Genomic DNA, 26159 nt, shown 5'->3' on the forward strand with positions numbered 1-26159 from the left:
AATCTCATTATTTATGCTGACTTTACGCAAGAGGCCATTTGGAGCAAAGCGTGAGTTTCTGACAAATTCCCATGCCGAGTCATCCCTGCATGAAATCCCCTGTCTGCTGGCTGCTCCTTTTAACAGCACTCATTATATGAGGTTTTATTATAAGCTACTTTTTGTGTCATGGTAAATAAAGTTTAATTGTATTGACGTTTTTCCAATTAAACTCAACAAAGTGGCATAATAGGTCTCCAATGGAGCATCAAATAGCTATGGTGACAATAAGCTTCTGTATGATTCACGCTGTGTTTATTTCAACATCTGTGGTCATATTTGGCTGCTTGAAATAACGTAAGAGGCCTGAAGAAAAATAGTCACCCAAGCCAGGCTTATGAATGAATGTAAAGTTGGAGGTGTACAGATATTTTTCAATTTTTATACATTACATTTAAATTATGATTAATCTTACTGATTAAAGTCAAGCAAACTGCTGAAAAACAGTGTTCATAAGTAGAGCCTGTGTGTGAGGAGCAGGAGAAATTTAAAATTTTCAAATCCTCCCTGGTTAGGTGTATGTACATGAGTGTCCGTTAGACGTGAACAAGCCAGTGCTGGGATGAGACGAAGATGCTGACCTTTCTTTTTAGGAACAATGGTTTCCTTCTTCTTCTTTAACTGAGCATTGAGGGGAGATCCAGGGAGTGGAGGGGAACTGAAAACAAGAGAGGGGGAAAATGAGGCAGAGGGTTACTGGAAATAACATTTTTTCACCGTTATGGATTATTAGTCTTTTTTAATTCTTGTTACCATGATATTGCTGCCTGGTGAAAAGCCAGATGGTATAAGAACAGCTATAATAGGTCCAGTTAATGCGGAAACTTCAGAGTGAAAAAAGGAGGTCAGGGAAAAACCAACTTTTCCTTCAAACTGACATAGTGCACATGATTGGTTCGCAAACTTTTTTTGCTGTGCCCAAGCCCATGCTGCTGCTGGTGTTTTTTTGCTGAGTCACCATGTATTAAGCATCACGTATTACTTTCATGGATTTGTTTCCTGCCCCAAAGGACAATCTTTTGGCATTCACATAACGATGCTATTGTAAGACTAATACGTAGAACTTTTCCGGATTAGCAGCAACATCAGTACAGACGTCTCTAATACTGAGGCAGATTAAAACAGCTCAGCCAAATATGAAAAAGTCAAATAAATTAAAGCATTATAATGGCAGAGCAGGACAGAAATGGTTAGGTAACAGGTTTAATTCAGTTTTGACTGTTTATAGTACATATATTATACTGCATTGCATTATCATAATGTACTGTCTACTTGCTAGTAATTCCAAGTTGAGTAACATAGCGAGTGACACCCACATTTTCTGCATAGGCATCGGTTACGAAGTCAGAGGTTTGTCAGTGTAATCAATGTGTGTACATAAAGTACAAAATGTTTACCTGGGGAACACTGAGAAGACTTCACCACCAGACGCCTTCCTCCCAATGTCACAGAGATCCAACTCCAACAGTGCTACACTTGACGTGAACATGGAGGTCACTAAAAGCAACATCTGTGGGTAAAGAAACTACTCAGTTCTTTCATTTGTGATTTCGTAACACACAGCTGCTTTACTGTGAAAGCATAAAGAAATGTTGTAAAATGTCAAGAAACTGACAAAACAAGCCCAATCAAACCCAGGAGTTCTTTCAGAAATATAAAATCATGTCAAATAAACTTCCACATTAGTGTATGGGATATAAGGACCCAAAAAGCATATAGATTTCATAGGGAAAACTTAACAGTTGATTGTTTTTTTTCCCCCTGATTTAACTATTGTAACCAGACAACACTGGAAAATAAAAAAACAACCATGCATGTATAATCTTCCCCAAATGCTCCTTTGATTGTTTACAACAAGACGGAAGCCAGTCCATTAGATGATATCATTCAATGTGTTTTTCATATTTATTTTAATCTTATTTTTAGGAATACTCACAGAGTTTTCCGATCCTGGAGCCACTGAACACGACCCGGCCATGGTGACGCTCAGGTCTGTGTAATCTAGAAGAATGAATCACTGTGACTTTATTTGATTTCCTGTTTATTTGTACATCAGGCAATGTTATGATGCAGTAGATAAGGTTGAACTTTTGAGTTTAGTTTTGTTGATGGTGACATTTACAGAAACACTGCGGGACAAACAAATGAGTCAGATGTTCATGTTTAAAGGTTGACAACGGATTAAAAAAAGGACTGATTTTCTTTCCTAAATAATGTTCTAATTTGCATCACTTTCTGCAGATAACCATACCTTTAAAATACAGCACTGTGATGAGCTCTGAAACATCCAGATCCACCACGTAAAGACCATCAGAGCTTCCAATACATAACCAGCTGGTGTCGCTGCAGGGCCAAACACACAACAACACATGAGAAAGCCGTGTTACAAGGAAAACAACCTTGGAGAGTAATGTTTTACATGATAATAGGAAACAGAGAACCTAAGCTTCCACAAACACCTGATAATGTAAACCAAACAAAATACCTACTGACTGATTGTTTCAAACCAGTTCTGCATATTTTCTTGCAAAGTACCTTCTTTGGTAAAGTTTATTTGAAGATCAGATAAAAAAAAATCCAAACCAAAATGATATTTTTATAAATCTGTATTTCTCTGTCTGTCTCTCTGTCCCGTCATGACAGAAATGTTTTCACAGGCTGAAACCTGTAGAGTTTTCTGTGACCTTTGCAGTAATCAGCTACTCATAACATGACATCTTGGCTCAGATTTTTTCCCCCAGCATTTTTGTGATATTGATAATTGTTTATTTTGTTACATATTCCTTGGCAATTTACAAGTCGGTTCCATTATCTTGGGGTTTGATGCTACAGTTCACCGAAATTCTAACATTAACACTGGAAACTAGTGTAAAAAGTAAAAAGTTATAGGTTAAATAATTGATTTAGAGTGTGTAGAATCTGGCTTAATGTGGTTTGACTTAACGTGAGGTTCACGTTAAGTTAATTAATTTCACTTAAACTTACTTCATCTGCTGCTCATCACTGTGGATAGTAAACAAGGGCCACGGTGCCATTGTGAGAACTGGTTTTGCAGTGGTCACTTCAGATGACCGATCAGTTGTCTCTACAGGACAGCAATGCACAGTGTACAATAATAACTCTGTCAAAACTTGTTTTTCGGGTTCATGGACAAAGTGTGAATGTTACAGAGTCCTTTACAACAACTACAGCTTTTGTAAGTATCACCTGCTTGATGGCTTATAGTGTCTTGGAGCATTCTGTGTCTTTTTTCCATTTTTTGAAGGTCCATTTTGGTCACTAGTCGACACTTATGCTCATCATGAACAGAAAAGCACCAGACCTGAATCCAACAAATGTGAGTGTGTTATATTATGGCTTTTCTTCTTTTCTCTAATCTATACCATGGTCTTTGCATGTGTATGTGTGTCTGTGTCCGTGTGTGTGTGTATCACTAACTTGGCCATCCGCTGAACCAGCAATAAGGCTCTGAGTTCCCTCCAAGAACAGAGTACAGAGCAGTAGAGAGGCTTAAGAGCAACAGAATTTGTTAAAGGTAAGTGGACAGCGATTAGGATCATTAATTTAATAAGAGCTTAGTGACAGCAATAAGATTATTCATCATTTGATTTAAAAAAAATGAAATGCATACATAATGTAATTAAATTGTAACTTTAATAATAATAATAATAATAATAATAATAATAATAATGTACCGGAAAGCACAAAGGACTGGTACCACACAACTCCCGTTTTTAAATCCCAAACCTGTAGGACAGATAAGGAACTGCATTGTTAATGAACAGTATGAAAATCAATATTAATTATTATTAATGGCTCAAACATGGGAGTTTATTTATTGTTTGTTAATCACCTTAAAGGTGCGGTCCTCTGATGTGGTGACAAGAAGGTTTTTATTCCAAGGACAAAACTCAGCTGATATCAAAGGTCCCAGATGCCCTGTCAAGGTATGAATAACTTCCTGTTTCTAAAACAATAATAAATAATAAAACTGTTAATACAAGAAAAACATTGTATATTCAACAGAGTTTTGAATTTGAATTAATTTTTATGGTGATATTTTTAATATATATAGTATATATATATAAATATAAATGTGTGTGTGTGTATAGTACCATCACACAGAGAATATAAACAGTGGCTCCCGAACATGCAGCCACTGTCTCATCAGTGAAACAGAAAGACAAATGGACAACATCACCCACTGAAGTACCAATCACTGTTCCAACTGCAACTTTACCTGCAAAAAGTATTTGAAAACGAGTTTCCATTTTTAAACAAAAAAACCACATGGACACAGGTAATTAAAGATAACACTAGAGGGCGATTTTGTCTCTATTTGACTCGAAAATTTATAAAAACTATCATTATCAAAGAAATGTTGATTTTTGGATCACAGTAGTAGCTGTAATGCTTGCATTTTTGAAGGGGTAAATTCATGCAAATTATTTTCTTACCGTCTCTCAGTCTTTTCTGGCAATATTCAATATTCCAGACAATAATATAATCAGCAGAGGCAGAGCACAGAAGCAGAGGTCTACTTTTTTTCCCAAAGGTCATGCAGCTGATCTCTCCATGGTGCCCAGTTAACAGTGTGGGCTGTGGACAAAGATTTGGAATGCCGTCATCTTCTTTCCATTGCTTCAGGGATCACCAGAGCAGCTAGTTTCTTAGTCTTCCCTGTCCCTTTCCAAGCCTTTCATCATTTCTCCTCCTTCTCTTTTCTGCTTACTGGCCTGTATCTTCCCAGGCTTCTTCTACCCACCGGGTCTCATCCTTAGACATATTTGTCCAAGGAGACTCCTGTCTCTCATCTCTGAAAATAACTCCTTATCCCTACGTCCTTATTCATGTCCTGCACCACGTGCTACATACTTCACCACTACACCCCACATCGTGTTTTTAACAACCTCTTCCATACTTCCAACATACCTTCATATTAATAATGACACCCGCCACAGCAGAGCTAACTGTTGCTGTTTGATCTATTGTCTTACTTTACTTTCGACGACTCACATTTAATATTATAAATGCATGTCTAATGTGCACATAAACAAGTAAAATGTTTATTTATAAATGGTTCTCGAAAGTTACTATGCTACAAACCTCCAGGCCCTTGGGGTCGTTATTGTAAACAAACACTTCTTTGCCCCGCATCGGTATTCCGCAATAATTGCGACAGCAAGCAAGCTGATGATGTGACAGCAGTCTGTCACAATGTACATTTAGCTTCTCTATTATCATTGTTTGCTCTTAACCACAAACAGTAAAAAAAGTTACTTAAAAAAATAATGTAATTAAAGTTGTATTTTGCCTGGGATGCTCGTGTGGTAGTGTGTTTTCTCGTTGCCAGGAAACCGTCATTTTCTGTTGCCATAGATTGTCTATGACGACCACATGTAACACAAGAATAAAAGTTACATATACACAGCTTCGGTGGATATGCGTCATATCATAAACTATAAATTACAGTGATGCTTATAGAGGTTTTGTCATTAATCGTGAATTGAGCGGTACATTAAAGGTGATCGGTAGACGAAGTTGCATCTGACTGCGTATGTGCTTGGATATTTTAAAAGAAGTGGAACCTCACTTCTTTTTGTTCTTATTTAGTGTAGTTGGATATTTGACCGCGAGATGGTGTGCTTTTACAGCGGTTGCAGTTATAATGACTCTATTCCTTTCTAATTATTCCGTTGCTTATAATAATTCGTCCTTATTTTAATTGCTGTAAGCCCTTTTTTATTATAACATTATTATGACAATAATTTGTTTTGAAATGAAAGGTGATATGTTATAATTTGAACTAATTATTTATTTCTAAAATGTAATTATTATTCTGGTACAGTATTTTATTATTTTAAGACATTTCTTTTCTTTTGAGATGCTATGTCGTTTGTATGCCACTATTTTGACGTGACAGGTAATGGAGGAAAGCATGCAGGGTCAAAATAAACTAAATGTAGAGCAAATAAGTAACTTGAGAAATATTTGCTGTTGACTCAGTAGTGGACATTGTGTGTACTGTATATATGTCTTAAAAAAATGACGTGAGGGGTTTTGGGAAATGTAGTCTTCTCAACAGCCGGCGGATGTGACGTGTTTGTTGTGTAGCTGGTAGCTGGGTGTAGTCTGTACAGTAGTTGGCGGCAGCAGTCGACGTCGATCGTCCTTGGGATCTACCTGTGAATTTTGTAGTAGAGAGCTAACTTTAGCTATAAACCGTTAGCGCCGGGTTGTCAGGTTTTCCGGGCACCGTTAAACGAAAAGAGTGGGCGGTGACAACGCTCTGTTCGTCCGCGTTAAAGTCCGCTCACAATGAAAACAATAATGTTTTCGCTTTCCGCTAAAAGAAGCTGACTCAACTTAGGCTAGGTTGCTAACTAGCGTGACACTAACTTGTGAGTCTTATTCGGTAAATGTGACTGTAAGTAGGCACAGCAACCTGGAAAAATAAAAAGCAACAAGAGAGTCAATCGTGGTCTTTAAGGCCGAAATATTAGCACTTTAAAAAAGAAAAAGACAGTTGTCTGGATTATCTGCTCGTCAGTTGGCATTCGTAACATGAAACAGTCACAGTCTGACACGTTGGGTTTTGTTCCTCAAAAAGACATTGTTTACAACAAGCTCCTGCCGTACGCGGACAGACTAGATGCCGAATCCAATGAGCTTTTGCGTAAAATTAAATCGAATTTGAGCCGAGCAGTTCAGCTCAGAGAAATATGGCCCGGGGTGCTTTTCTGGACAAGGAAACTTTCTACGTAAGTAACAATAATCTCTCATATACCACCATCTTAACGATAACGGTTTATAGCAGACAAATATGTCTTTGTTTATTTATATGTCATGTTAGTCAACACTAAATGTGCCGGTGATGACACTTGGTTCTTTCCCCAGACACTGGCTGGCTTAGAAAACCTTCCCTGATCTTCCCATAGTCTACCATGTCCAATGATTTTTTTTCTTTGGTAAATTGAAATTAAGTAGCCGTTAGTGCCCTGATTTGGGACAGGTTGAGGTTTCATAAGAACAGTGTATCACAAACACAACCTGACTCCGGTATCGCAGGCTAGTAAAAGGTCATTGACATTATTGCTCATGTTGAGCAACACAGAGGTGATCGGTTGTGTGTCACTCATATTGCACGAAAACATTGTCAGCGTGATGAGAGTGCGTTCTACAGAGTACTGTGTAATTCTGATGTGCTGGGTTGCTGCGCTTCAATCTTTAATCACTTTTACTGTTCAATGCTGGTGCACTGTTCTGTCTAACAGTGAGTCACTGCCGGCTCAGAGAGATGGGAAGTTTACAATCAGCTGACCCAGATACTGTTCAACGATAAAGGCACATATTTTGGGGGTAAACAAGACCATGAGCTCCCTCTTACATTATGCAAGGCCTCATTTGTAATGGTATTGCTTTTTCTGTACATGAAACAACATTTATATATCAAGTGGTGTTCAATTTGCTACCACTAGTGTATTTGTTTACATTATCATGTATGTACTAAACCCCTAAATCTGTACATTTTAGGTACATGAGGCTGTATGGTCGAAAGTTTAGCAAAGATGATCATGTGCTGTTCATCAAGTTACTATTTGAGCTAGTGACCATCCCCGAACTGGAGATCAGCATGATGCAGGGCCTTGCTCGGCTGCTAATCAACCTCCTCAAGTAAGAGTAAACAGCCAATTCTATCATTAAACAGAGGTAATATTTTGCATAAAGCTGTACGTATTCAGCCTTCAATTTCACTCTCTGTCTATTTAACAAACAGGAAAAAGGAACTGCTGTCAAGAGAGGATCTTGAGCTGCCATGGAAACCGCTGTACGATCTTTATGACACAATCCTCTTCTCAAAGACAGAACACCTGAGCCTCAACTGGTTTCCCAAGTATGACTATTTCCCCTTTTTTATGTTGTTGACATTGTCTCATGTGTTTGGCCTCTTAGAATGGGTGCATTCATTTTTGTTATTTATTTTCTGTATTGTAGATTCCCTAACATACTGTGCTTCTATTATGTTTAATATGATTGTTTACATTTAAAAAAAAACATGTTCACATATTTGTCTTTTCCACAAGGGAAAATGTGTATTATTTATTATCTCTAAAAATATTGTAGTGAGTAAAAATGATATTTTTTAATTGGGAAAAAATAGGTAAATACATTTTCAACCAATATGCTTAAATGAACAAACTATTTCTTCAAAATATTTAATATTTATTACAAATGCAACAAATAAACATAGTACTAGGTGGCACAGTGGTCCAACAGGTGCATCAGTCTCATAAACACAACAAATGCGTACAACAGACCTAAAGATGGTGCAAGGATTGGAATTGTGAAAAAAGTTATATATTCTACAGTATCTATAACAGTTTTTGTTATAGATCACTAAACAATGAAAACTACATTATGTCGATCTGCAGTGATGCATGAGGTATTTGTGATAACAATGTTGTCTAAGTTTTCTAGTAAAAGAAAACAGGCTGATTAACATACTACTAAGGAGAGGCAGAAAAAAGTCAATGGGACAACATTTGTTAGAACACATTTAATTTTTGATTTTTTTCTAATCTGTTAGTGAAGAAGTTAACATAGACAAAGGTTGAAAATTCTCTCTCACTCGGAGCGACTCAGCCCTTTAAGATTACTTCTTCACTTCACACAATCACAGAACCCCACTGAGTCAGATTTACTGACTTTCACCATGTGAGTTTTGTGTGATTGACTCTTTGTAATGTCAAACAATGCTCAACTAGTTGGTTCCATTCTGTGGATTATATTGTGCAGCTACAAAATAATGAAGACTAAGGATAATCACTATGGCCAAAGTGGTAGTGGAGCAGATTTTACTTCTGCTTTTGTTTTTATTTTGAAACTCCAATACTAGGCTTACCAATCACTAAAAGCATTTGAGTTTTATTCTTAATCTAAATCACAACGCTGCTGTTAAACCAATGATCAAAAATGTTCAGTGTCATGCCTCTCATCACTAGATTTAATGTTGTTATTGCTTATGGAACCACAGTGAGTATTTCTTGCAGGGTCTTAGTGAGCAGTGCGAGGTTCTCTATTATGGTGGTATGGGAACATTGTATGATCATCACATTAATGCATTGCTAGCTTATTATTTTATGCTATAGCAGAGAAACCGGAACTACCTTTGGCTGTTGGCTGGCTAATAATGGTCAAAAGCATGCAAATTCACAACCTGACTCTGAGATGATGTAGTGATTCACTTATATTCATAATCTGTTCATGGTTCTGAGAGTGGCGCATTTTGTCACATGCTGAATGTGTTCTTTATGCCTTTGTCTCCTTTTACATTCAGTTCTCCATGGCTTCGTTCATCCTATAAACTCATAATGCTAAAATTGGTTCAGAGGTGGTAAGGACAATACTTCTTTGTGCTTTTCACACTTTGATCTGTCATTGGAGGCACTTTTTATTCACACTGCATGTGAAAACAAAACAGTGGGCATCTCATATGCAACGAAGGAATTGAACAATGTTAACATTTCACTCATACTGGAGACTGTCGCACTGCAGCTAACACTTGGTTTTTATTCATCCCTATATCAAATAAAGAAAATATAATACACTGTGTATTTAAAAAAAATGTTATTGTATTATATATCTCTCAATATTTTAGCCACTAGTTTTCTTGGCTGTTATATGGTACAGGTTATGATTCAGTCGTTGCTCCAAAGAGATACCAGAATAGTTTTATTTACATTAACAATCCCATAACTTGTTGCCTTTGTTGCCCATACTTGGAAATATTTGTTGTTACACATCCCTCCCATTGGCAGTATTTAAAATAAACATCCTTGCACTATTGCGCAGCACTTATTTGAGCCACGGAGGAAAGGAGACTCTTGTCACGTTTCTTCTTCTTCTGGAATGTGTTGATTGAACATGAGGGCTCAGTTCAACTCTGATACATAGGTCAAACAGAGTACTCAGGGAGGGGGTCATTTTCCCTGGGTGCCAAAGACATATGTAATAGGACACATACAGTTGTCTGGGTAGTCCATGTCGTTGCTGACATATGCAATGCATGAGGTTTCATTTTCCTGTGCCGCAACTCTCAGTGTAAAACATTGGGTTTAACCATAAACTGTATTTAAGAAATGGATTTAGCTTTCTGTTTGCACTGACTTTATGGTGAACTGGTAAATTATATCTTTAATCTAAATAAAAAGCACAATAAATCCATAGACATCAATTTAATGGCAGTCCTTGTCTACCTCTGGGACTTGACTTTTAAGAACTGATGCCTACGTCCATTTCTTATGAAGGGTCTATGGTCAAAACAAACATGCAGTTTGGCTTTTAGGCAGTTGTCACAGGTATGGCTATTGTAAGGTTAATAATGTGTTGTGTGTCAGCTGTTCATAGACTTTGGATCATAAGCCATTTGTTAAAAGAACTGGCAAAGCATGTCCAACAAAGCATGGCTTGGACTTGCATGTGAGCTGAAAGGTGGGATTGTGGGCCAGGAGCTCAAAAGCTGTGGTTATATTAGTCCCAGGCTTTAAGTGACCGCAGCCCTGCTCCTGCAGTCTGTTTGTGGACATGATCTTGACAGGAGTCAAAAACACCTTTCAAATATAATTGAACTTGGGGACACATGTTTTTTTGTTGTTGTTATTTTACTATGATTTTGTTTCTAATAATATTATATTGCCTAGATGGGTCAACTTCAATTAAGAGTTTCTTTTGTCTACCACGTCATCTAAATTTGCTCATTGTCCGTCAGCCTTCAGGGCTCTCCTTGTAACTGTTAAAAAGTCTGTTGTGTGTAGTCTTCTTGTGTGCATGACATGATCCATTGGTGAGAGGCTTGAACTGCTGCTCCAACATCAATGTGTCACTTCTTCTTATTTTTTACTTTTCTTTTTAATTACAGCTCAGTGGAAAATGTGTTGAAATCACTGGTGAAGAGCTGCAGGCCGTAAGTACAGTCCATGAATATTGTTCCCATCTCATTTCTTTTTTTACTAAGATTTTTGTTTAATATATATAATTGTTGGCAGCTAACATGCCAAAACGTCTGCACTTCATTATTCCTAAACTTTGCCTACACTTGGTCGTGTTCACTGGGATGGGTCTGCAGATATCTTATGCGTAGTTAGACTCGTCCCTCTCTTTGCACCTAGGCAGATAATCCTATTATCTCATCTAATTCTGTACTGAGTGAGAGTTTCCTGCCACAGCAGGAGTGGGGGGTGATTTGTGGTCAGTTGCTGAGACACTCTGGATCAGCATTGAAGCCTGTCTTTGGCTTCCAGTGGATGTGCAATTGCTGAGGAGGTCAGGTGGCCTGAAATAACCTACAGAGTTTACACAAGCACATAATGGACCGCAGAAATCCCCCTGTGGGACCACAAGCCCAGAGGACGACAGCATTTACCCTCACAGCTAAAATTATTCTGTATATAATTTCTATGCTCTCGTTTGTGAAACACTGACCTTTAAGTATTAAAATGTACTGGCTGCATCTCATGTATGTTAAACAATTAAGGTTCATGATCGTATTTAAACAGACACTTCGATGTTTTCTTTACTTATAGAGATGATAAACAAGCTACAAATAAAAAAACACACCACAAAGGTATTGGCTTTCACTCAAAGTCTTGTCTGATTATCTGATGCATATCCATCTTTTATTGCTGTAGATACTTCTCAGAGTCCGCTACTCAGGAGATGCTAGATGAGTGGAGACCACTTCTTTGTCCTTTTGATGTCACTATGCAGAGGGCAATCAGCTACTTTGAGCTCTTCCTCCCAACAACTCTGCCACCCGAGCTTCATCACAAGGGTTTCAAGTAATAAAAATGCTTATTAACTGCTACATCTGAAAATAAATAAACCGACTCCATGTTAGAGGCATCTTGTACTATCTATGTTAACCATGAAATATGTTGTCAGGTTGTGGTTTGATGAAATGATCAGCTTGTGGGTGTCCGTGCAAAATCTTCCAAGCTGGGAAGTGGTAAGAAAATTGTGCATTTAAAAGAATCTTGCAAGCATTTTTATTTTCACTTCATAATGTTTTGTTCTGTATCTCTGTAGCATCTGGTGGGGCTCTTTGCTCGTTTAGCTAATGATAACATTGGCTACATCGATTGGGATCCTTATATTTCCAAGGTTTGTTGGCCTCCTACAAAATCTGTCTTCACCCACTTTGTTTTGAAATCAGTAGCACATGCTCTCATGAATGGCAGTAGACAGGGAAACAACCTATCACGTTTCCTTGTTGATCTCAAGCCTAGTCACGATTAGGAAAGTGATATCATGTTTGTGCTTTAGGGTTCACATTGTTGTTTACACATAAATATAAATAATTATGTCTCACAGAGAGTTGTGTTTTTTTTGGGTGGTGTTGTGAAAAAATAAAATTGTCACATGTTGCAAAATATCTTCTGGTTGTTTCAGATTTTCACAAGGATCTTGAGAAGCTTGTATATCCCTGTGGGGACCGGTCAGACGGTGGTCCCACATAATGTCATCAATGCCTATGACATTGGTCATGTGGTGCTTTGGGTCTCGTCCCTCCTGGTTAGTTTGTCATAAATTACACCTGATTAGAGCTAATATTATTGGAAAACATCTTTGTTTAAAAGTGAATGCTGTCTGAATTACAGGGTGGACCAAGCAAACAAACTCAAGCTCAACTCAGTGGCCTTTTCAACAGTATTACATCCTTCTTTCATCCATCAAACCTTGGCCGCTGGTTGGTGAGTTGCTTTTTTATCCACAAGTAATTGGATTTATTATGATTTGGCAGTAAACTTTAATCAATCTCTGGTTTGTTAGTAGGAAGAAAACATTGATTAAGTACATTAGAATGTTAAAAGGAAACAATATTGGGATCGAGATTATATATGGAATGGGTTTTCAGCAACAACTTGGCTTTTGCTATTAGGATAGATAATAGGTCAGTGACCACGTAAGTCACATGCCTTGTTTTGGAAATATTTGTTGTTGTTATCTACACTGTTGGTTTATTTGAAAACCAGGTGATGGAAGCAACACTTACAGAAGACAGAACGTGTTGTCAGCCAATTTTCCTGGAAGCTTCCTGAATCCTATCTTGTTTAGAAGCAGCATGTGAGCAATGCTATCAAAGGTCACTGGGAGAGAGGCTCACATGCCATTCTGTTTTAGGGAGCGTTCTACACTAGGTGCTGTAGCACAACAGGCAACAAACTGCCGTCACGCACATACTTCATTTTTGGAAGGTGCTTGGGTTTGTGTGTATTCTTAGCTGTCAGATGTTTTGCAATAAAGTAAGAGATAAAAAATAATATATTCATAGCATATTGTGGTTATCTAAAGTCTACTCTGTTTTTCCATTACATAGAGTTGTACTAAATGTTGTACTAAAGTTATTGTCCCAAAAATTGACGGTTATTCAATAAATAGACAAGCAAGCAAATCTTTAATCATACTATACTTATCTGTCCCAATGTCTAGGTGAAATTAATGACCCTTCTCCAACGGCTCCCCGCCAGCATGGTACGGCGACTGCACAGAGAACGTTACAAAAAGCCAAGCTGGTTAACACCCATACCAAACAGCCACAAGCTCACGGAGGAAGATATCACCAACTTTGTACAGAGCATGATGCAGCCAGTGCTGCTGGCTATGTTCAGCAAAATGGGAAGCCTCCATGCAGCGCAAGCCCTGCAAAACTTGGCTCTGTTGAGGCCTGAGTTGGTCATTCCTCCTGTGCTAGAGAAGTAAATTCAGCCTTTACCACATGTTCTCAGCTAAACATAATTTAGTAGCATTGTAATTGTTATCTAATTTTGACGTAACCACAAGGGATTCAATGTTTTCTTTCTCTCTTGATAGGACCTATCCTGCCATGGAGACTCTAACAGAGCCCCACCAGCTCACAGCTACTCTGAGTTGCATGATTGGTGTAGCACGAAGCCTAGTGTCAGGTGGGAAGTACTTCCCAGAGGGGCCGACTCACATGCTACCCCTGCTCATGAGAGCTCTGCCAGGCGTCGACCCAAATGATTTTAGCAAGTGCATGGTGCGTTGTTCCACCTTCATCATCTCACTGTTTTGTTGTGATATGACTTTGTCCATCCAGTTAAAGAAAACGCACATCTGTCTCCAACAGATCACATTTCAATTTATTGCTACATTTGTGGCGCTTGTGCCTTTAGTGGACTGTTCATCTGCCCTACATGAGAGAACTGATTTGTCTGAGGTAAAGAGCTGATGTATATAGCCACTCTTTCTGAAGTGGCTTTTGTCATTTTACTAGTTCTTTAGTTTTTCATTAATATACAATTCCCATGATCTACAGGTGGAAAGAGAGTTGTGCTCAGCCTCAGCAGAGTTTGAAGACTTTGTGCTTCAGTTCATGGACAGGTAGGTCAAGTTCTAATAGAAATCCTAGCTTTAATTGTATCACACTCTTCCGCAGTCAGCTTCTGCAACACACCCGCATCCTACGCTGTTTTACTGTTAAAATCTATGCTAACATGGTTGTTGCCCTGTTTTAAAGTATACGAGTTTGCAGCAAAGAATAAATAGGTCCCTCTAGTATCCTCTAGTCTTTTATCTGTTATCAATAAATTACATAAAATATTAGCATATTTGAAGCATGTTTTCTTTTATCTGCACAGATGTTTTGCCCTGATAGACACCAGCACTTTGGAACAAACTCGAGAGGAAGCGGAAACAGAAAAAATGACTCACTTAGAGAGTCTGGTAGAACTTGGCCTGTCCTCCACGTTTAGCACTGTCCTGGCACAGTGTTCTTTAGACATTTTTAAGGTAACAGTTTTATTGTTGTCTTTGTCTCATTAGTGGTTGCCACTGTCCCCACATGCAAGAATGACCTTGTCATTTCAACAGGTGGCTTTATTAAAAGTCTTCAACTTCGCAACAACCAACATCTTTGAGACCCGTGTAGCAGGCAGAATGACGGCCGACATGTGTAGAGCATGTTCAAAGGTCAGTCTTGTCCACTACAAATGCATAAATGTTCGGTAGATTATTTGTTCATTCATTTTCCTGTGTCTCTGTCCACAGTGTCACCCTGCTGAGTCTCTCAAAATGTTTGTGCCACACTGCTGCAATGCCATTAGCCAAATTGCTGCTAGTAAGTGCTTACAGCACATAATATTTTGGGGTTTTTTTTGTTTTGTTTTTTATGCAAGAGGTGTTTCTTTCATTTTCCTGATGTCTATTTTGTTACAGATGATGAAGTGTTAAATGAGGAGGAACTTGACAAGGAACTATTGTGGAACCTACAGCTGCTGTCAGAGGTGACGTAGATGACAAATTGACATAATTCAACAAATTGTTATGACAAGCAATTTAGTTATTTACTATTTTGCTGTGTGGACTATAGGTGACCAGGGTGGATGGTGAAAAGCTCCTGCCCTACCGCACTCAGCTGGTCCAGATCTTACAGCTAACTCTCCACCTCAAGTGTAAGCAGGGCTACACACTGGCGTGCAACCTGCTTCATCACATCCTACGCTCTACTGCCCTCATCTACCCGACAGAGTACTGCAGTGTGCCAGGAGGTTTCCACCAACCAGTCAGTGACTACCTTCCCATTAAGGTAGGATTATCGTCCTGAGCCTCAAAATTAACTTCTAGACCAAAAGCCTGTTGTTAGTTAAACCTTACCACAAACTGTAATAGCTGCATTAGATAAATGTTGGCAGCTTTGTGGAAAAGCTCCTGTAGGTGTAATGTGTAGGAGGTGTGATGCTTGATTGCTTGATGCTTGTTCTTTCGATGCACAGTCAATGAAGACATCCTTGACTTTGACCCCACGTCTTCACATATTTCTTGGCAGAGACATGGAAAAAAATACTTGGCAGATAAACTCTATATGTCTTTATATATTATACCCTGTGGTTTAACAGCACGGATGGCCACAAGGAGAATTAAATATCCTGAAAACTGAATTTTATTGTTGTGTTAGGACTCTTTACAAATGACTTCATAATTAGAAATATAACAGCATCAGTGTCAGCCACAAGAATCAACACCTATACTTGCATTTTAGGGTAAGGTTTTTTCATTTGTCTTATTTCATACAGGACTGGGGACGACCTGGGGACTTGTGGAATTTGGACATCCGGTGGCATGTTCCTAGTGTGGAAGAAAAATCTTTTGCTTTTTATTTACTGGACCTAATTCTCCAGCCAGAGCTTCAGACCCTTCAGAGATTTGCACAGGGAGAACAGGACATGGCCAGGTAAGAATAATCAAGTTCTGATAACTGACTTCTAGTAATGTACAAAGAAGTTTAAACCTGGTTAAACTGTACGCAGGTGTAATTAGCTGTCTTTAAGCTGTGAACATGCATTAATGTCTCTGCAGAGATGATGTGCTACAAAGCCTGGCCATCATTCAGCACTGTCTTCTTGGTGCTGGGAGTCTGATGCCTCCACTGAAGGGAGAGCCTGTTCCTGAACTGTGAGTAGAATGGTGATGATCTGCGTACTGGCAGGACATTTAAAAGCAGTACCAGAACTGTCTATAGCTTATGTTATGCTTCAAGTCTTTGCAGACAGGAAACAGTTAAATACATTTTACATTTAATTCAGGTGACGTTAATCCGCATCTGTATGTGTTTTTCACAAGCTTTGTTTGTAACAAAACCTTTTAGCTTGACTTTAAATGTGCTTTCTCTTCCAGGGTCCACAGTGTAATTAATCTAGATGAAACCATCCTCTTCACAGGAGTAGAATATGGTTTGTAACTAACTTTACCCGTAGCTTTGACGTCATGAATGTTTTTAATTTGGAAAACAACTGAAGGAAATTGAAGTGAAATGTTCTCTATCTGCAGATACGTCCAGAGAGAACTACAGAGACGCTGTCTGTAATGTGATGAGACAGCTGCTGCGTGAGTCTCTATACTGAAGTACACTCTCATGATATGTTTAATTGTGAGGTTCAAAACGCAATGTGACCCACTCTTTGACCTTACACATGTTCTCTTAGATCATATCCTGGAGCACTCTGAGGATGACACCAAGTCTCTTTTCTCCATCATCAAGGTAAGCAGACATTAACATAACAGCCAGTATGTCAATATTTAAAATTAATTCTCAACTACTTTTCAAGTCCATTTCCCTTTACTATCTCAATACCTTTTGTTTTTCCAGATCATCAGCGACCTGTTGCACTTCAAAGGTGTTCACAAACATGAGATTGATTCTCGCTGGAAGAGCTTCAACCTTGTGAAAAAGTCAATGGAAAACAGAGTGAGAAATCTAAAACTAAATCTAAACTTCTGTGTCTATTAATTTGAAATTCTGCACAAACACTTTCCAGTCTTTCTGAGGCTTAGTTTACATACAACACATGCTTACGTTACATCCTACTTTCAAACGTTGTCTTGCAGCTTCACGGCAGAAAGCAGCACATCAGAGCTCTGCTGATAGACAGAGTAATGCTCCAACATGAGGTACAGTAGATTCTGCAAAGATCTCTCTGGTAACTGTTCTGTTTTGTTATTTTTACTAAAGGTTTATGTTTGATTAGGTACGTAAGCTGACAGTGGAAGGCTGTCAGTACAGGAGCATTCATCAGGAGCTGTTGAAAGATCTGTTACGGCTTTCTACCAGCACCTACAGTCAAGTAAGTTATAAGGGAGTTTGTTATGATTTATTTTTACTCGTATCTTGAGAAAATAGGAAAAATACAGATATTTAGTAAAAGCATTTGCTATTATGTTATGTGTTGATTTAGCATTACATGTACATAAATTGAAACAATACAGAGAAATGACATCCATGAAACCTTCTTCATTTTCTTGGGTGCTCCCAAGGAATAGGTTGATGAGTTAAACAGAAGACACATTTGGTTGTGTTTATATGTGTCTGTATAATACAATTTGATTTGCTTGAAATCTGAGCTTATTTTTTCTTTATAGGTTCGCAGCAAAGCTCAAAGTGTGTTGTTTACTGCCCTGGGCACCTACAACTACTGCTGCAGAGACCTAATCCCTCATGTGCTAGAGTTTCTCAACCCCAACAACAGCAATGTGACACAGCAGCAGTTTAAAGTATGGCATTTTCCTACCTGTATTCAAATATTTATTTTACGTCTTCTTTATATATTTGTATTTTCCTCATGTTTATATTTTTACATTTCCAGGGTGCCTTGTATTGTCTGCTGGGGAATCACAATGGGGTGTGTCTTGCCAACCTGCACGATTGGGACTGCATTACTCTAACATGGCCTGCCGTTGTGCGCTCCGGCCTCAGCTCAGCCATGTCGTTGGAAAAACCTTCCATTGTGCGGCTGTTCGATGACCTTGCCAGCAAAATTCATCGGCAGTATGAAACCATCGGCTTAGAATTATCTGTGAGGACAACAGTAAAGCTACACAAATAGATTACAAGACTAATTTCACTATGATGCCTACATACAAAATAACACAACCAAAATTAAATATTGTTGTGCTGTGTTACATAGAATCTACTTTAAATAGTAACGTTGCGTTGACCTCTGACACGATATGTTTTGCCTTAATGTCTTTTTAGATACCAGATGAGTGCTGCAACTTGGCTAAAAAGCTTTGGGTTACGGGGAATCCAATTCCAAAAGATCCTCTTCCTTCAGACGATGAAATAGCAGAGGGTCTAAAGAGGCAGGAGTTAAAGAACTCAGAGGCTGTTGAGTGAGTTCCACCAACAACAAGACAATCATTCATTATTTCTTGAATGCATCCTGTCCTGTAGCCTGCTGTAATGGGCTAAAGTTGTTTAGTCTCTTCTCAAAAATATCACTTGACCAGAAATAAAGGACTGAGTGTCTTGAATATATTTAGTCCAATTTAATTTTGAGTCATTGTTTACCAAAAGTCAATGTTAACCTTTTACATTTTCAGAAAGTATGAAGGCCTCATTGGTGATCTTTTGAAGTGTATCAACAACAGGAACATGTAAGTTTGTTATTTATTTCTCTCATTTAATCATCTTTTCATGTGCTAGCAACAAGATACACATACCTTCTTTCTGTTTCCAGGCCCTGGAAGTTTGAACACATTGCCATTGGTTTTCTGTCACTGCTGCTAAGAGATGACCAACAGCTCCCACCTGCTGCTGTTATTTTCTTTGTCAAGAGCCTCAACCATGATACCCTTTATGTCCGCAAGGTGGGATGTGTACAATTTATCTGTCCCAATTTCCATCATGTACATAAAGCATATTGTATTGCAACCACTGCTTCAGAATTGGGGGGAAAAAAAATCTGTGGCAAACTAAATGTAAAAACTGTGACAGAATACGTTTTTAGAAGGATGATGGACAGTCATGTTGTCATGCAATGCCATTTATATATGTACTGGGTAAGGTTTAACAGCTGTAGTACAACTCACTTCAGCAGTGAAGTGAGTTACAGATTTACCCACATTATTGTATGCGTTTGTTCACATCTGGTCAAACATGTAATAATAACTTGTGCCACACTCACTGTGTGTATCCTGCTAAATACAAATTTGTCATAATTAATTCATGTCCCATAGCAGGATGGCTGACCTGCCACTGGTGCTTAAAATAGTCCTAGAGGAAACAACTCAGGAAACTGACTTGTCTGGACAACATTAACCTGACAATTCTTACTTTCTCCATTAGGTGGCAATATCGGCTGTAGCAGGCATCTTAAAACAAATCAAGAGACTACACAAGAAAGTTCCTGTCCGCCCTTCAGAGCTTTGTAAGCATCATTTCTTCCTGCTTACACAACATTTCTGCCTTTCTACTATGAATCCTTATTATAGTTCCACAATCTCATCTTTAATATTATCTCTACTTTTTTAGGTGAAGTGAAAGAATTGAATGGAATCATTGCAGGGGACCGTTCAGACAACAGGTGGCTCCAGTACAACAGCGGCAGCTTGCCACGCATGCAACAGGACTGGGATAAGTGTGTGTTTGTGGAAAAGACTCACTGGGGATACTACTGCTGGCCAAGGTTCACATTTTTTAAATCATCATCATCAAGTTTGTTTTACTGTATTTTTTTATTCTAACTTTTTTTCTTTTTTTAAGAAAATTGATGATTTATGCACCACAAGAAGAGCAACCAAAACAAAACTTGTCCAAAGACGAAATGACAGAGGTTTGTGTTTAGATATTATTTAAAATAACTGAACGCAAACCACATGAATCAATCTTGTCTTTATTATGCATTAATCCATTCTCTTACAGCGGGAGCAGATAATCTACAACCATTTCTCAGACCCAGTATTCATCAATCAGTTCATTGAGTTTCTGTCACTTGAAGATCGTAAGGGCAAAGACAAATTTAGCCCTCGCAGGTTCTGTTTGTTTAAGGTAAGACTTTCTGAATTATTTAGAAAACTATAGTTAAGGATTCAAACCACCTTACATGAGACTCATTCTTTTCTCTTCCTTTTACAGGGTCTGTTCCGCAATTTTGGTGATGCCTTTCTGCCCGTACTACAGCCACACCTGAAGCGTCTTGTGGCAGACTCCCATGAAAGCAAGCAGCGTTGTGTGGCAGAGATCATCTCTGGTCTGATCAGAGGCTGCAAACACTGGAACTACACAAAAGTTAGTATTTGAAACATCTTGGTATACACCAGAGCATACAAGTATGAGTCCTAAAAATTGCTGCTCCACATGCACAGAACTGTCCAGTGCCACTCCCTGGCTCAAAGTCAAATAAGTTTGATCTGCTCAGCTTCCTTTTCAGGTTGCCCCCTGCACCAATTAAATCATCCCCTGCTCAGCATTATAGCTGGTTGTAGTTTTTAGAATTTGGTGTTTTTGCTCATAAAATCGTGCTCAATTCAATTCACTGGATTCTATTGTTTTTGTATCTAAAACCATGGGTTTTTAGGCCTGACATTGAGCAGCAAATGAGTCAAAGTAGTTTTCTTTAAGTACTGTAAACCTGCAAAAATAACCAATATTTTAATTTTACTGTTCTATTACAACACCAGTCCATGAAAATCCAAATCATAATTATACTTCCTCACTTTTTTTGCAGCAGTAGAGGCATTTCAATTTCTCACTGTATAACAGAACCAATCCAAGAGATTTTCCCCTACAGCCACTTTTCTTTTTTTTTCATTTCATTTCATTGGAAAACATGCTCTGAACTTTGCTCACATACTCTTGAGAAGCAATACATTACATTTAAATGTTGCCTTTTTTCCCAGGTGGACAGCCTGTGGGAGATGTTGTGTCCTCTGCTACGTACTGCTCTGTCGAACATCACAATAGAAACGTACAAGGACTGGGGAACATGTATCGCTACAGCTTGTGTAAGCCTTTCTGCATCCATTGTCATGATTTTATGCTGCATGTTCTTAGCATGTCCTCATCACCATTTCTTCCATTTGACCCTTTACAGGAGAGCAGAGATCCTCGCAAGCTTTACTGGCTTTTTGAAATGCTAATGGAGTCTCCGGTTAACGGCGAGGATGGCTCCTTTGTCGATGCATGGTCCGTAAAATTTAGCTTACCTGGGCAGGTGGTAACAGTGTTTAGAAAACCTTTCTAATATTACTTTGTCTTTTTTATTTTCCAGTCGTCTGTATGTTCTACAAGGGGGCCTGGCTCAGCAGGAGTGGCGTGTACCAGAGCTCCTGCATAGGTTGCTACAGTACTTGGAGCCCAAACTCACACAGGTTTACAAGAATGTACGGGAGAGAATTGGGAGGTAATGGATTTTATTCTTAAAATTGCTTTGTGTTTTTTTTTGTTTTTTTTTTGTCGTTGTTTTTTGTTTTTTTTATTTTATTTTTAAGTGATCCTTTCCTTTTCCTCACAGCGTGCTCACATACATCTTCATGATCGATGTAAACTTGCCACACACTCAGCCAACCACCTCACCTCGTATCTCAGACTTCACTGAGAGGATTTTGTTGCAGCTAAAGCCCCTAACTGAGGGCGATGAGGAGATCCAGAACCATGTGATGGAGGAGAATGAAGTGGGGGTTCAGGATGAAAGAACACAAGCAATCAAGCTTCTTAAAACAGGTGGGTTGGTTGTGTAATTTCTGTCAGGCACCTACCAGTCAAGTTGTTTATAATTAAATTTCAATAACTGTGTTCTCATACTTCTGCAGTGCTTAAGTGGTTGATATCAAGCGCTGGACGCTCTTTTACAACCGCTGTGCCCGAACAGTTACGTTTGCTTCCCCTGCTTTTCAAGGTGAAACTGACTAATTCGACCGCTGTTGTTTTTACACAGTGTTTTTTCATTTACATTCATCATCCAGGAACTTAAAACAACATCATCCTAAACATTATTTCGTGTTCTATCTCTGTCGTAGATTGCTCCTGTCGAAAATGATGACAGCTATGATGAGATGAAGAGGGACGCAAAGACCTGCCTCTCTCTGATGTCTCAGGGACTTCTCTACACAGAGCAGATCCCTATGGTCCTCAGTGCTCTGCAAGAGGTGAGTCATCTCACTTTTTCTCACTGCCATCACGTGACTTTGGATTTTATTCTTCTTTTGTGCTTTATTGCAGCTGTCATCCTTAATGTTATCCTTTTTATATTCACATTAATTTTATTACACAGGGGAAAAAAGAAATTCAGCTATGATTTTTAACCAAAATACTGAAGTCTTATTTTGGGATTTTCTACATTTTCTTTCTTAAAAGAAAAGTGTCCATTTAAAAAAAAGATCTCATGGTCTGATCTTGCTGTGGGATGGTTCTGTTGTTTTTGTGTATTGCAGATTGCTGGCAGCAGCTCCTGGCATGCTCGCTACACAGTGCTGACATACCTCCAGATCATGGTATTTTACAACCTGTTCACCTTCATGAGTGACCAGAAGGCCGTGGGCGATGTGCGATCACTGGTCATAAGACTGCTGGAGGATGAGCAGCTGGAGGTAGAAGCAAGCATTCTTTAACAGCAGCAGGTCAACTGTAGTACAGTAATCAATAAAGGTGTTACATCAGAAGTCAAACATGGTGCCCTGTCTGCTACAGACGCCATCTAACGACAGCTGGAAAAATAACCAACAAATTATAGCCTGATTATATAATAATCGACAACCTACAGTATTTGGCCATATGTGCTGAAAGACGTCGTCACTGCCTTTAAGCTTCACTGTAATGATTCAGCAGTCTCCTCCTGGCTCTATACCCCTGCAAAGAATAAAAACAACAACAGACACACACACACCATCCCTCTGGTCTCTCTAGCTGTTGCTATGGTTACCACAGGCTGCAGTAATCTGTTGCTATGGAGATAATGTTCAGATTGAAAGAGGATGAGAAGGAGAGGGGATGGAGTGGAGACAAAGCAGGAGTGGGGGATGGAGGGAAGAAGCCATTTATGTTTGGCACGCTCAATGAACATCATCCCGACAGCAACATTTTGGTAATGTCGTATTCATCTCCTCATCCTCATTTTCATTGGCTCTGTGGTATTGGATCAAACAATTGGAGCAAACAATGCAATTCAATGTGCAGCAGCTTTTTTAGCTCTAGTTGAAGATATCAGTTTTTGACCTTAAATTGGATACAATTTTTCAACTAAGACACAAAAAACACCTTGATTGTGTAATCACACTGCATCTGTCTCAGAGCAAAGCTACAGCGTAATTATTGCCATAGGATTAATGTATCAATAGAAGAAAACATACAACAAAAGTATGCCACATACTCAGCTTTCATCAGCATAATTGACTGTGCCATATGTGTGTGACACCCTTCTCTTTGTTGTTCAGTCCCATTTAATCTTTTTTGCCAATGTCTTAAAGGTGAGAGAAATGGCTGCAACGACACTCAGCGGTTTCCTTCAGTGCAATTTCCTCTCAATGGACGCCCCCATGCAGGCACATTTTGAAGCCCTCTGTAAGACTTCTTTGCCTAAGAAAAGGAAAAGGGAGTTTGCCACTGTCAAGGACACTGTACCTTCTGCTGGTAAAGAAATGGCCTCAATGTTGCACCTTAACCATTGGTAGAAATATGAAACTGTCCCACACAATCCAATGGAATGGAATCCTGTTTGTTTTTTCAGACTTGGTTCGACGTCACGCTGGGGTTCTTGGATTGAGTGCTTGTATTCTCTCCAGTCCATATGATGTTCCCACCTGGATGCCGCAGCTGTTAATGGACCTCAGCGCTCACCTCAATGACACCCAGCCAATTGAAGTATGTGTTATAGTTTGACATTTAATTTAAATCAAGGCAATTTTACCAATAAAGATTCAATTAGTTTGGTGATAGTGAGCTTCACAGTCTGTGCACACGAAAGCAAAAAATGCCATAACCACAAATAATAAATTACATGCATTTATTTTACATTTCTAAACTATGAATAATATGAATCATATGATGTAAATCATACTGAAATGGGAGGTAACTACACAGACACATGGCTGACTGAATCATCTTGAGGCACCATTGACAAACAGTCAAGTTGACAAGTGTCAGGAAAATCAAGATGGAGTTTGAATGACAGAAAGTGTTAAAGCCCCAAAAAATGGTTAAACTTCAAACTCACCACGTGGCTGCAGAGGCCAGAAAAATAGGAAAGCACCGCTGCCTCTTCTGATGTTCCTTGGAACTCTATGTAAGCAACGTTGTTGGTTCTTTATAAATACTGTTCTTCACAAAAGTTGATCGACTGAATAAATTAATTTTATCTTTGAGCTAATAAATATTTAATTGTTTTCATTTTGATTTTATTTATATATAATGGTATAAAAACAATATTATAATTATTGTTAATGTGTACAACTTAGTCCTATAGAGAGCTGCAGGGTAAGAAGATAGAGAATTATGCATAGATTAGAAGAGGGAAAGGACAAGACTGTTCTAAGATCTGTTAACTGCACCAACAGAATAACTGCAGTAGTTTAGGCCTAGGGCAGTACAACTAGACTAGTGCTAAAGTTCTCCTTAGCCAGCTCTAATTTGCATAGTTAAGTTTAAGTCATGTTATCGTCGTAACTTCCTGTTTGTTGTCTTTCAGATGACTGTGAAGAAAACTCTGTCAAACTTCAAGCGAACGCACCATGATAACTGGCAGCAACACAAGCAGCAGTTTACAGATGACCAGCTGCTGGTTCTGACTGACCTGCTGGTCTCCCCATGTTACTATGCTTAAAATCTGGTAAAGTTTATCAGCTTAAAACTTTCATCTTTTCATCTAATGTGAATGTTTGGTGCAAACTTAACGTGTTCACAAGAACACACTGGACTTTAAGCACTCGTAGGATTGATCGCTGAAAATGAAGCTGCTGAAGAGGTCCTTCCAAAGACAGAAGACAACTCCTTAAGTCCACTTATTTCTCTTTTTCTTTTTTTAACAGCACTGTTTGGACTCTGCTACAGTAAACATATGGAGGCCCAATTTGGTGAGAGGGCTCTGGGTTTGACTGACATAAAAGACATTATCACACACCATTACAACGGCACATCGGTTGATTGATTGAGAAATTGTGTATTTATGTATTTATCCATTGACATTTCCACTATACTTAATATTTAAGGTTCAATGCTAGCAGGAGTAACTGACCTGCTGTTTGTAACATAACTGTACAGTACATGTACAGTTTTCTTTTTACTTCTGTGGTTTGAATTGTGTGCATGTGTGAAGATCTGTGTGGTGCACATTCAAGGGATGCGTGAAGACGTGTTGTCCTACATATTTCTCAGGATTACATCCCAAGGATCAGCTCTGAGCCAACAGCTTGTCCAGTGTAGGACATGTTTATTACTATCTTTGAAGTGTTTGATCTGAGCCACAGCAAAGTGACAACTTGAAATAATGTCTTCAGGTGATGTGACCTGAACACAGTGTTTGTGTGGCTGTTTGTTCTCTACATGCTCATGTACCCCATGATTGCACATGTCATATATTGGCAAATACACAAACATATTTATTTATGAATTTGATTGGTTTTTTTGTTTTGTTTTTTTTGAGTGCTGATGGCTTGAAACCAATGCATTGAAGCATTTAGTACCTCACATATGTATAGTGTAGTGCCAAAAACTAGTGTTTGCGTTTTTAGATGTACTGTTTGCTTATTGATTGATGATAATAAACTGTTTCTTTTAAAAATGTTCTAGGTTATTTTTAAGTTAAAATATGTAACTGCACACATTTTTACCTATT

General features: G+C 38.6%; 2 protein-coding genes and 1 long non-coding RNA gene across 5 annotated transcripts in view; 2 read left to right on the plus strand and 1 right to left on the minus strand.

The window, feature by feature from the left end:
- Positions 1-3989, plus strand: part of LOC112487837 (uncharacterized) — a 50268-nt gene extending 46279 nt beyond the window's left edge. Inside the window, exons 3-4 of the long non-coding RNA XR_003051311.1 lie at positions 3498-3574; positions 3900-3989. This is a non-coding gene — a long non-coding RNA (uncharacterized LOC112487837). The remainder of the gene's footprint in view (positions 1-3497; positions 3575-3899) is intronic.
- Positions 1-5402, minus strand: part of wdr27 (WD repeat domain 27) — a 26145-nt gene extending 20743 nt beyond the window's left edge. Inside the window, exons 1-12 of the mRNA XM_017037044.2 lie at positions 5146-5402; positions 4497-4638; positions 4155-4279; positions 3893-4006; positions 3735-3786; positions 3478-3548; positions 3247-3361; positions 3025-3124; positions 2291-2382; positions 1976-2040; positions 1437-1549; positions 621-697 (exon numbers count right to left, since the gene is read on the minus strand). Of these exons, the coding sequence (XP_016892533.1) occupies positions 621-697; positions 1437-1549; positions 1976-2040; positions 2291-2382; positions 3025-3124; positions 3247-3361; positions 3478-3548; positions 3735-3786; positions 3893-4006; positions 4155-4279; positions 4497-4638; positions 5146-5283 (1204 nt within the window). The 5' untranslated portion in view covers positions 5284-5402. The remainder of the gene's footprint in view (positions 1-620; positions 698-1436; positions 1550-1975; positions 2041-2290; positions 2383-3024; positions 3125-3246; positions 3362-3477; positions 3549-3734; positions 3787-3892; positions 4007-4154; positions 4280-4496; positions 4639-5145) is intronic.
- Positions 5403-6160: 758 nt separating this feature from the next.
- On the plus strand, positions 6161-26105 carry psme4a (proteasome activator subunit 4a). 3 transcript variants are annotated; one of them, XM_025060672.1, is made up of 48 exons: positions 6604-6800; positions 7573-7713; positions 7817-7933; positions 9377-9433; positions 10958-11002; positions 11727-11876; positions 11980-12043; positions 12124-12198; positions 12487-12609; positions 12696-12788; positions 13528-13793; positions 13909-14095; positions 14186-14275; positions 14375-14439; positions 14697-14847; positions 14929-15027; positions 15106-15175; positions 15274-15341; positions 15428-15643; positions 16131-16288; positions 16414-16509; positions 16732-16787; positions 16885-16941; positions 17040-17095; positions 17204-17302; positions 17443-17505; positions 17583-17678; positions 17974-18105; positions 18198-18407; positions 18587-18723; positions 18934-18987; positions 19071-19200; positions 19679-19760; positions 19865-20018; positions 20096-20165; positions 20255-20380; positions 20468-20620; positions 21232-21336; positions 21426-21517; positions 21603-21734; positions 21846-22054; positions 22144-22229; positions 22351-22479; positions 22765-22920; positions 23797-23959; positions 24057-24190; positions 25014-25154; positions 25354-26105. In XM_025060672.1, exons 1-47 carry the CDS (start codon positions 6604-6606, stop codon positions 25146-25148), a joined length of 5544 nt encoding a protein of 1847 aa, XP_024916440.1. In that variant the 3' UTR covers positions 25149-25154; positions 25354-26105. The 3 variants fall into 3 exon arrangements, with proteins under 3 accessions (XP_024916441.1, XP_024916440.1, XP_016892945.1); XM_025060673.1 differs by having other exon boundaries at positions 6161-6800; positions 25014-26105; XM_017037456.2 differs by lacking the exon at positions 9377-9433 and having other exon boundaries at positions 25014-26105.
- Positions 26106-26159: the final 54 nt, after the last annotated feature.

Source organism: Cynoglossus semilaevis, chromosome 12 (genome assembly GCF_000523025.1).
Source record: "Cynoglossus semilaevis isolate Cse_v1.0 chromosome 12, Cse_v1.0, whole genome shotgun sequence".
In the NCBI taxonomy this organism is placed as follows: Eukaryota; Metazoa; Chordata; class Actinopteri; order Pleuronectiformes; family Cynoglossidae; genus Cynoglossus; species Cynoglossus semilaevis.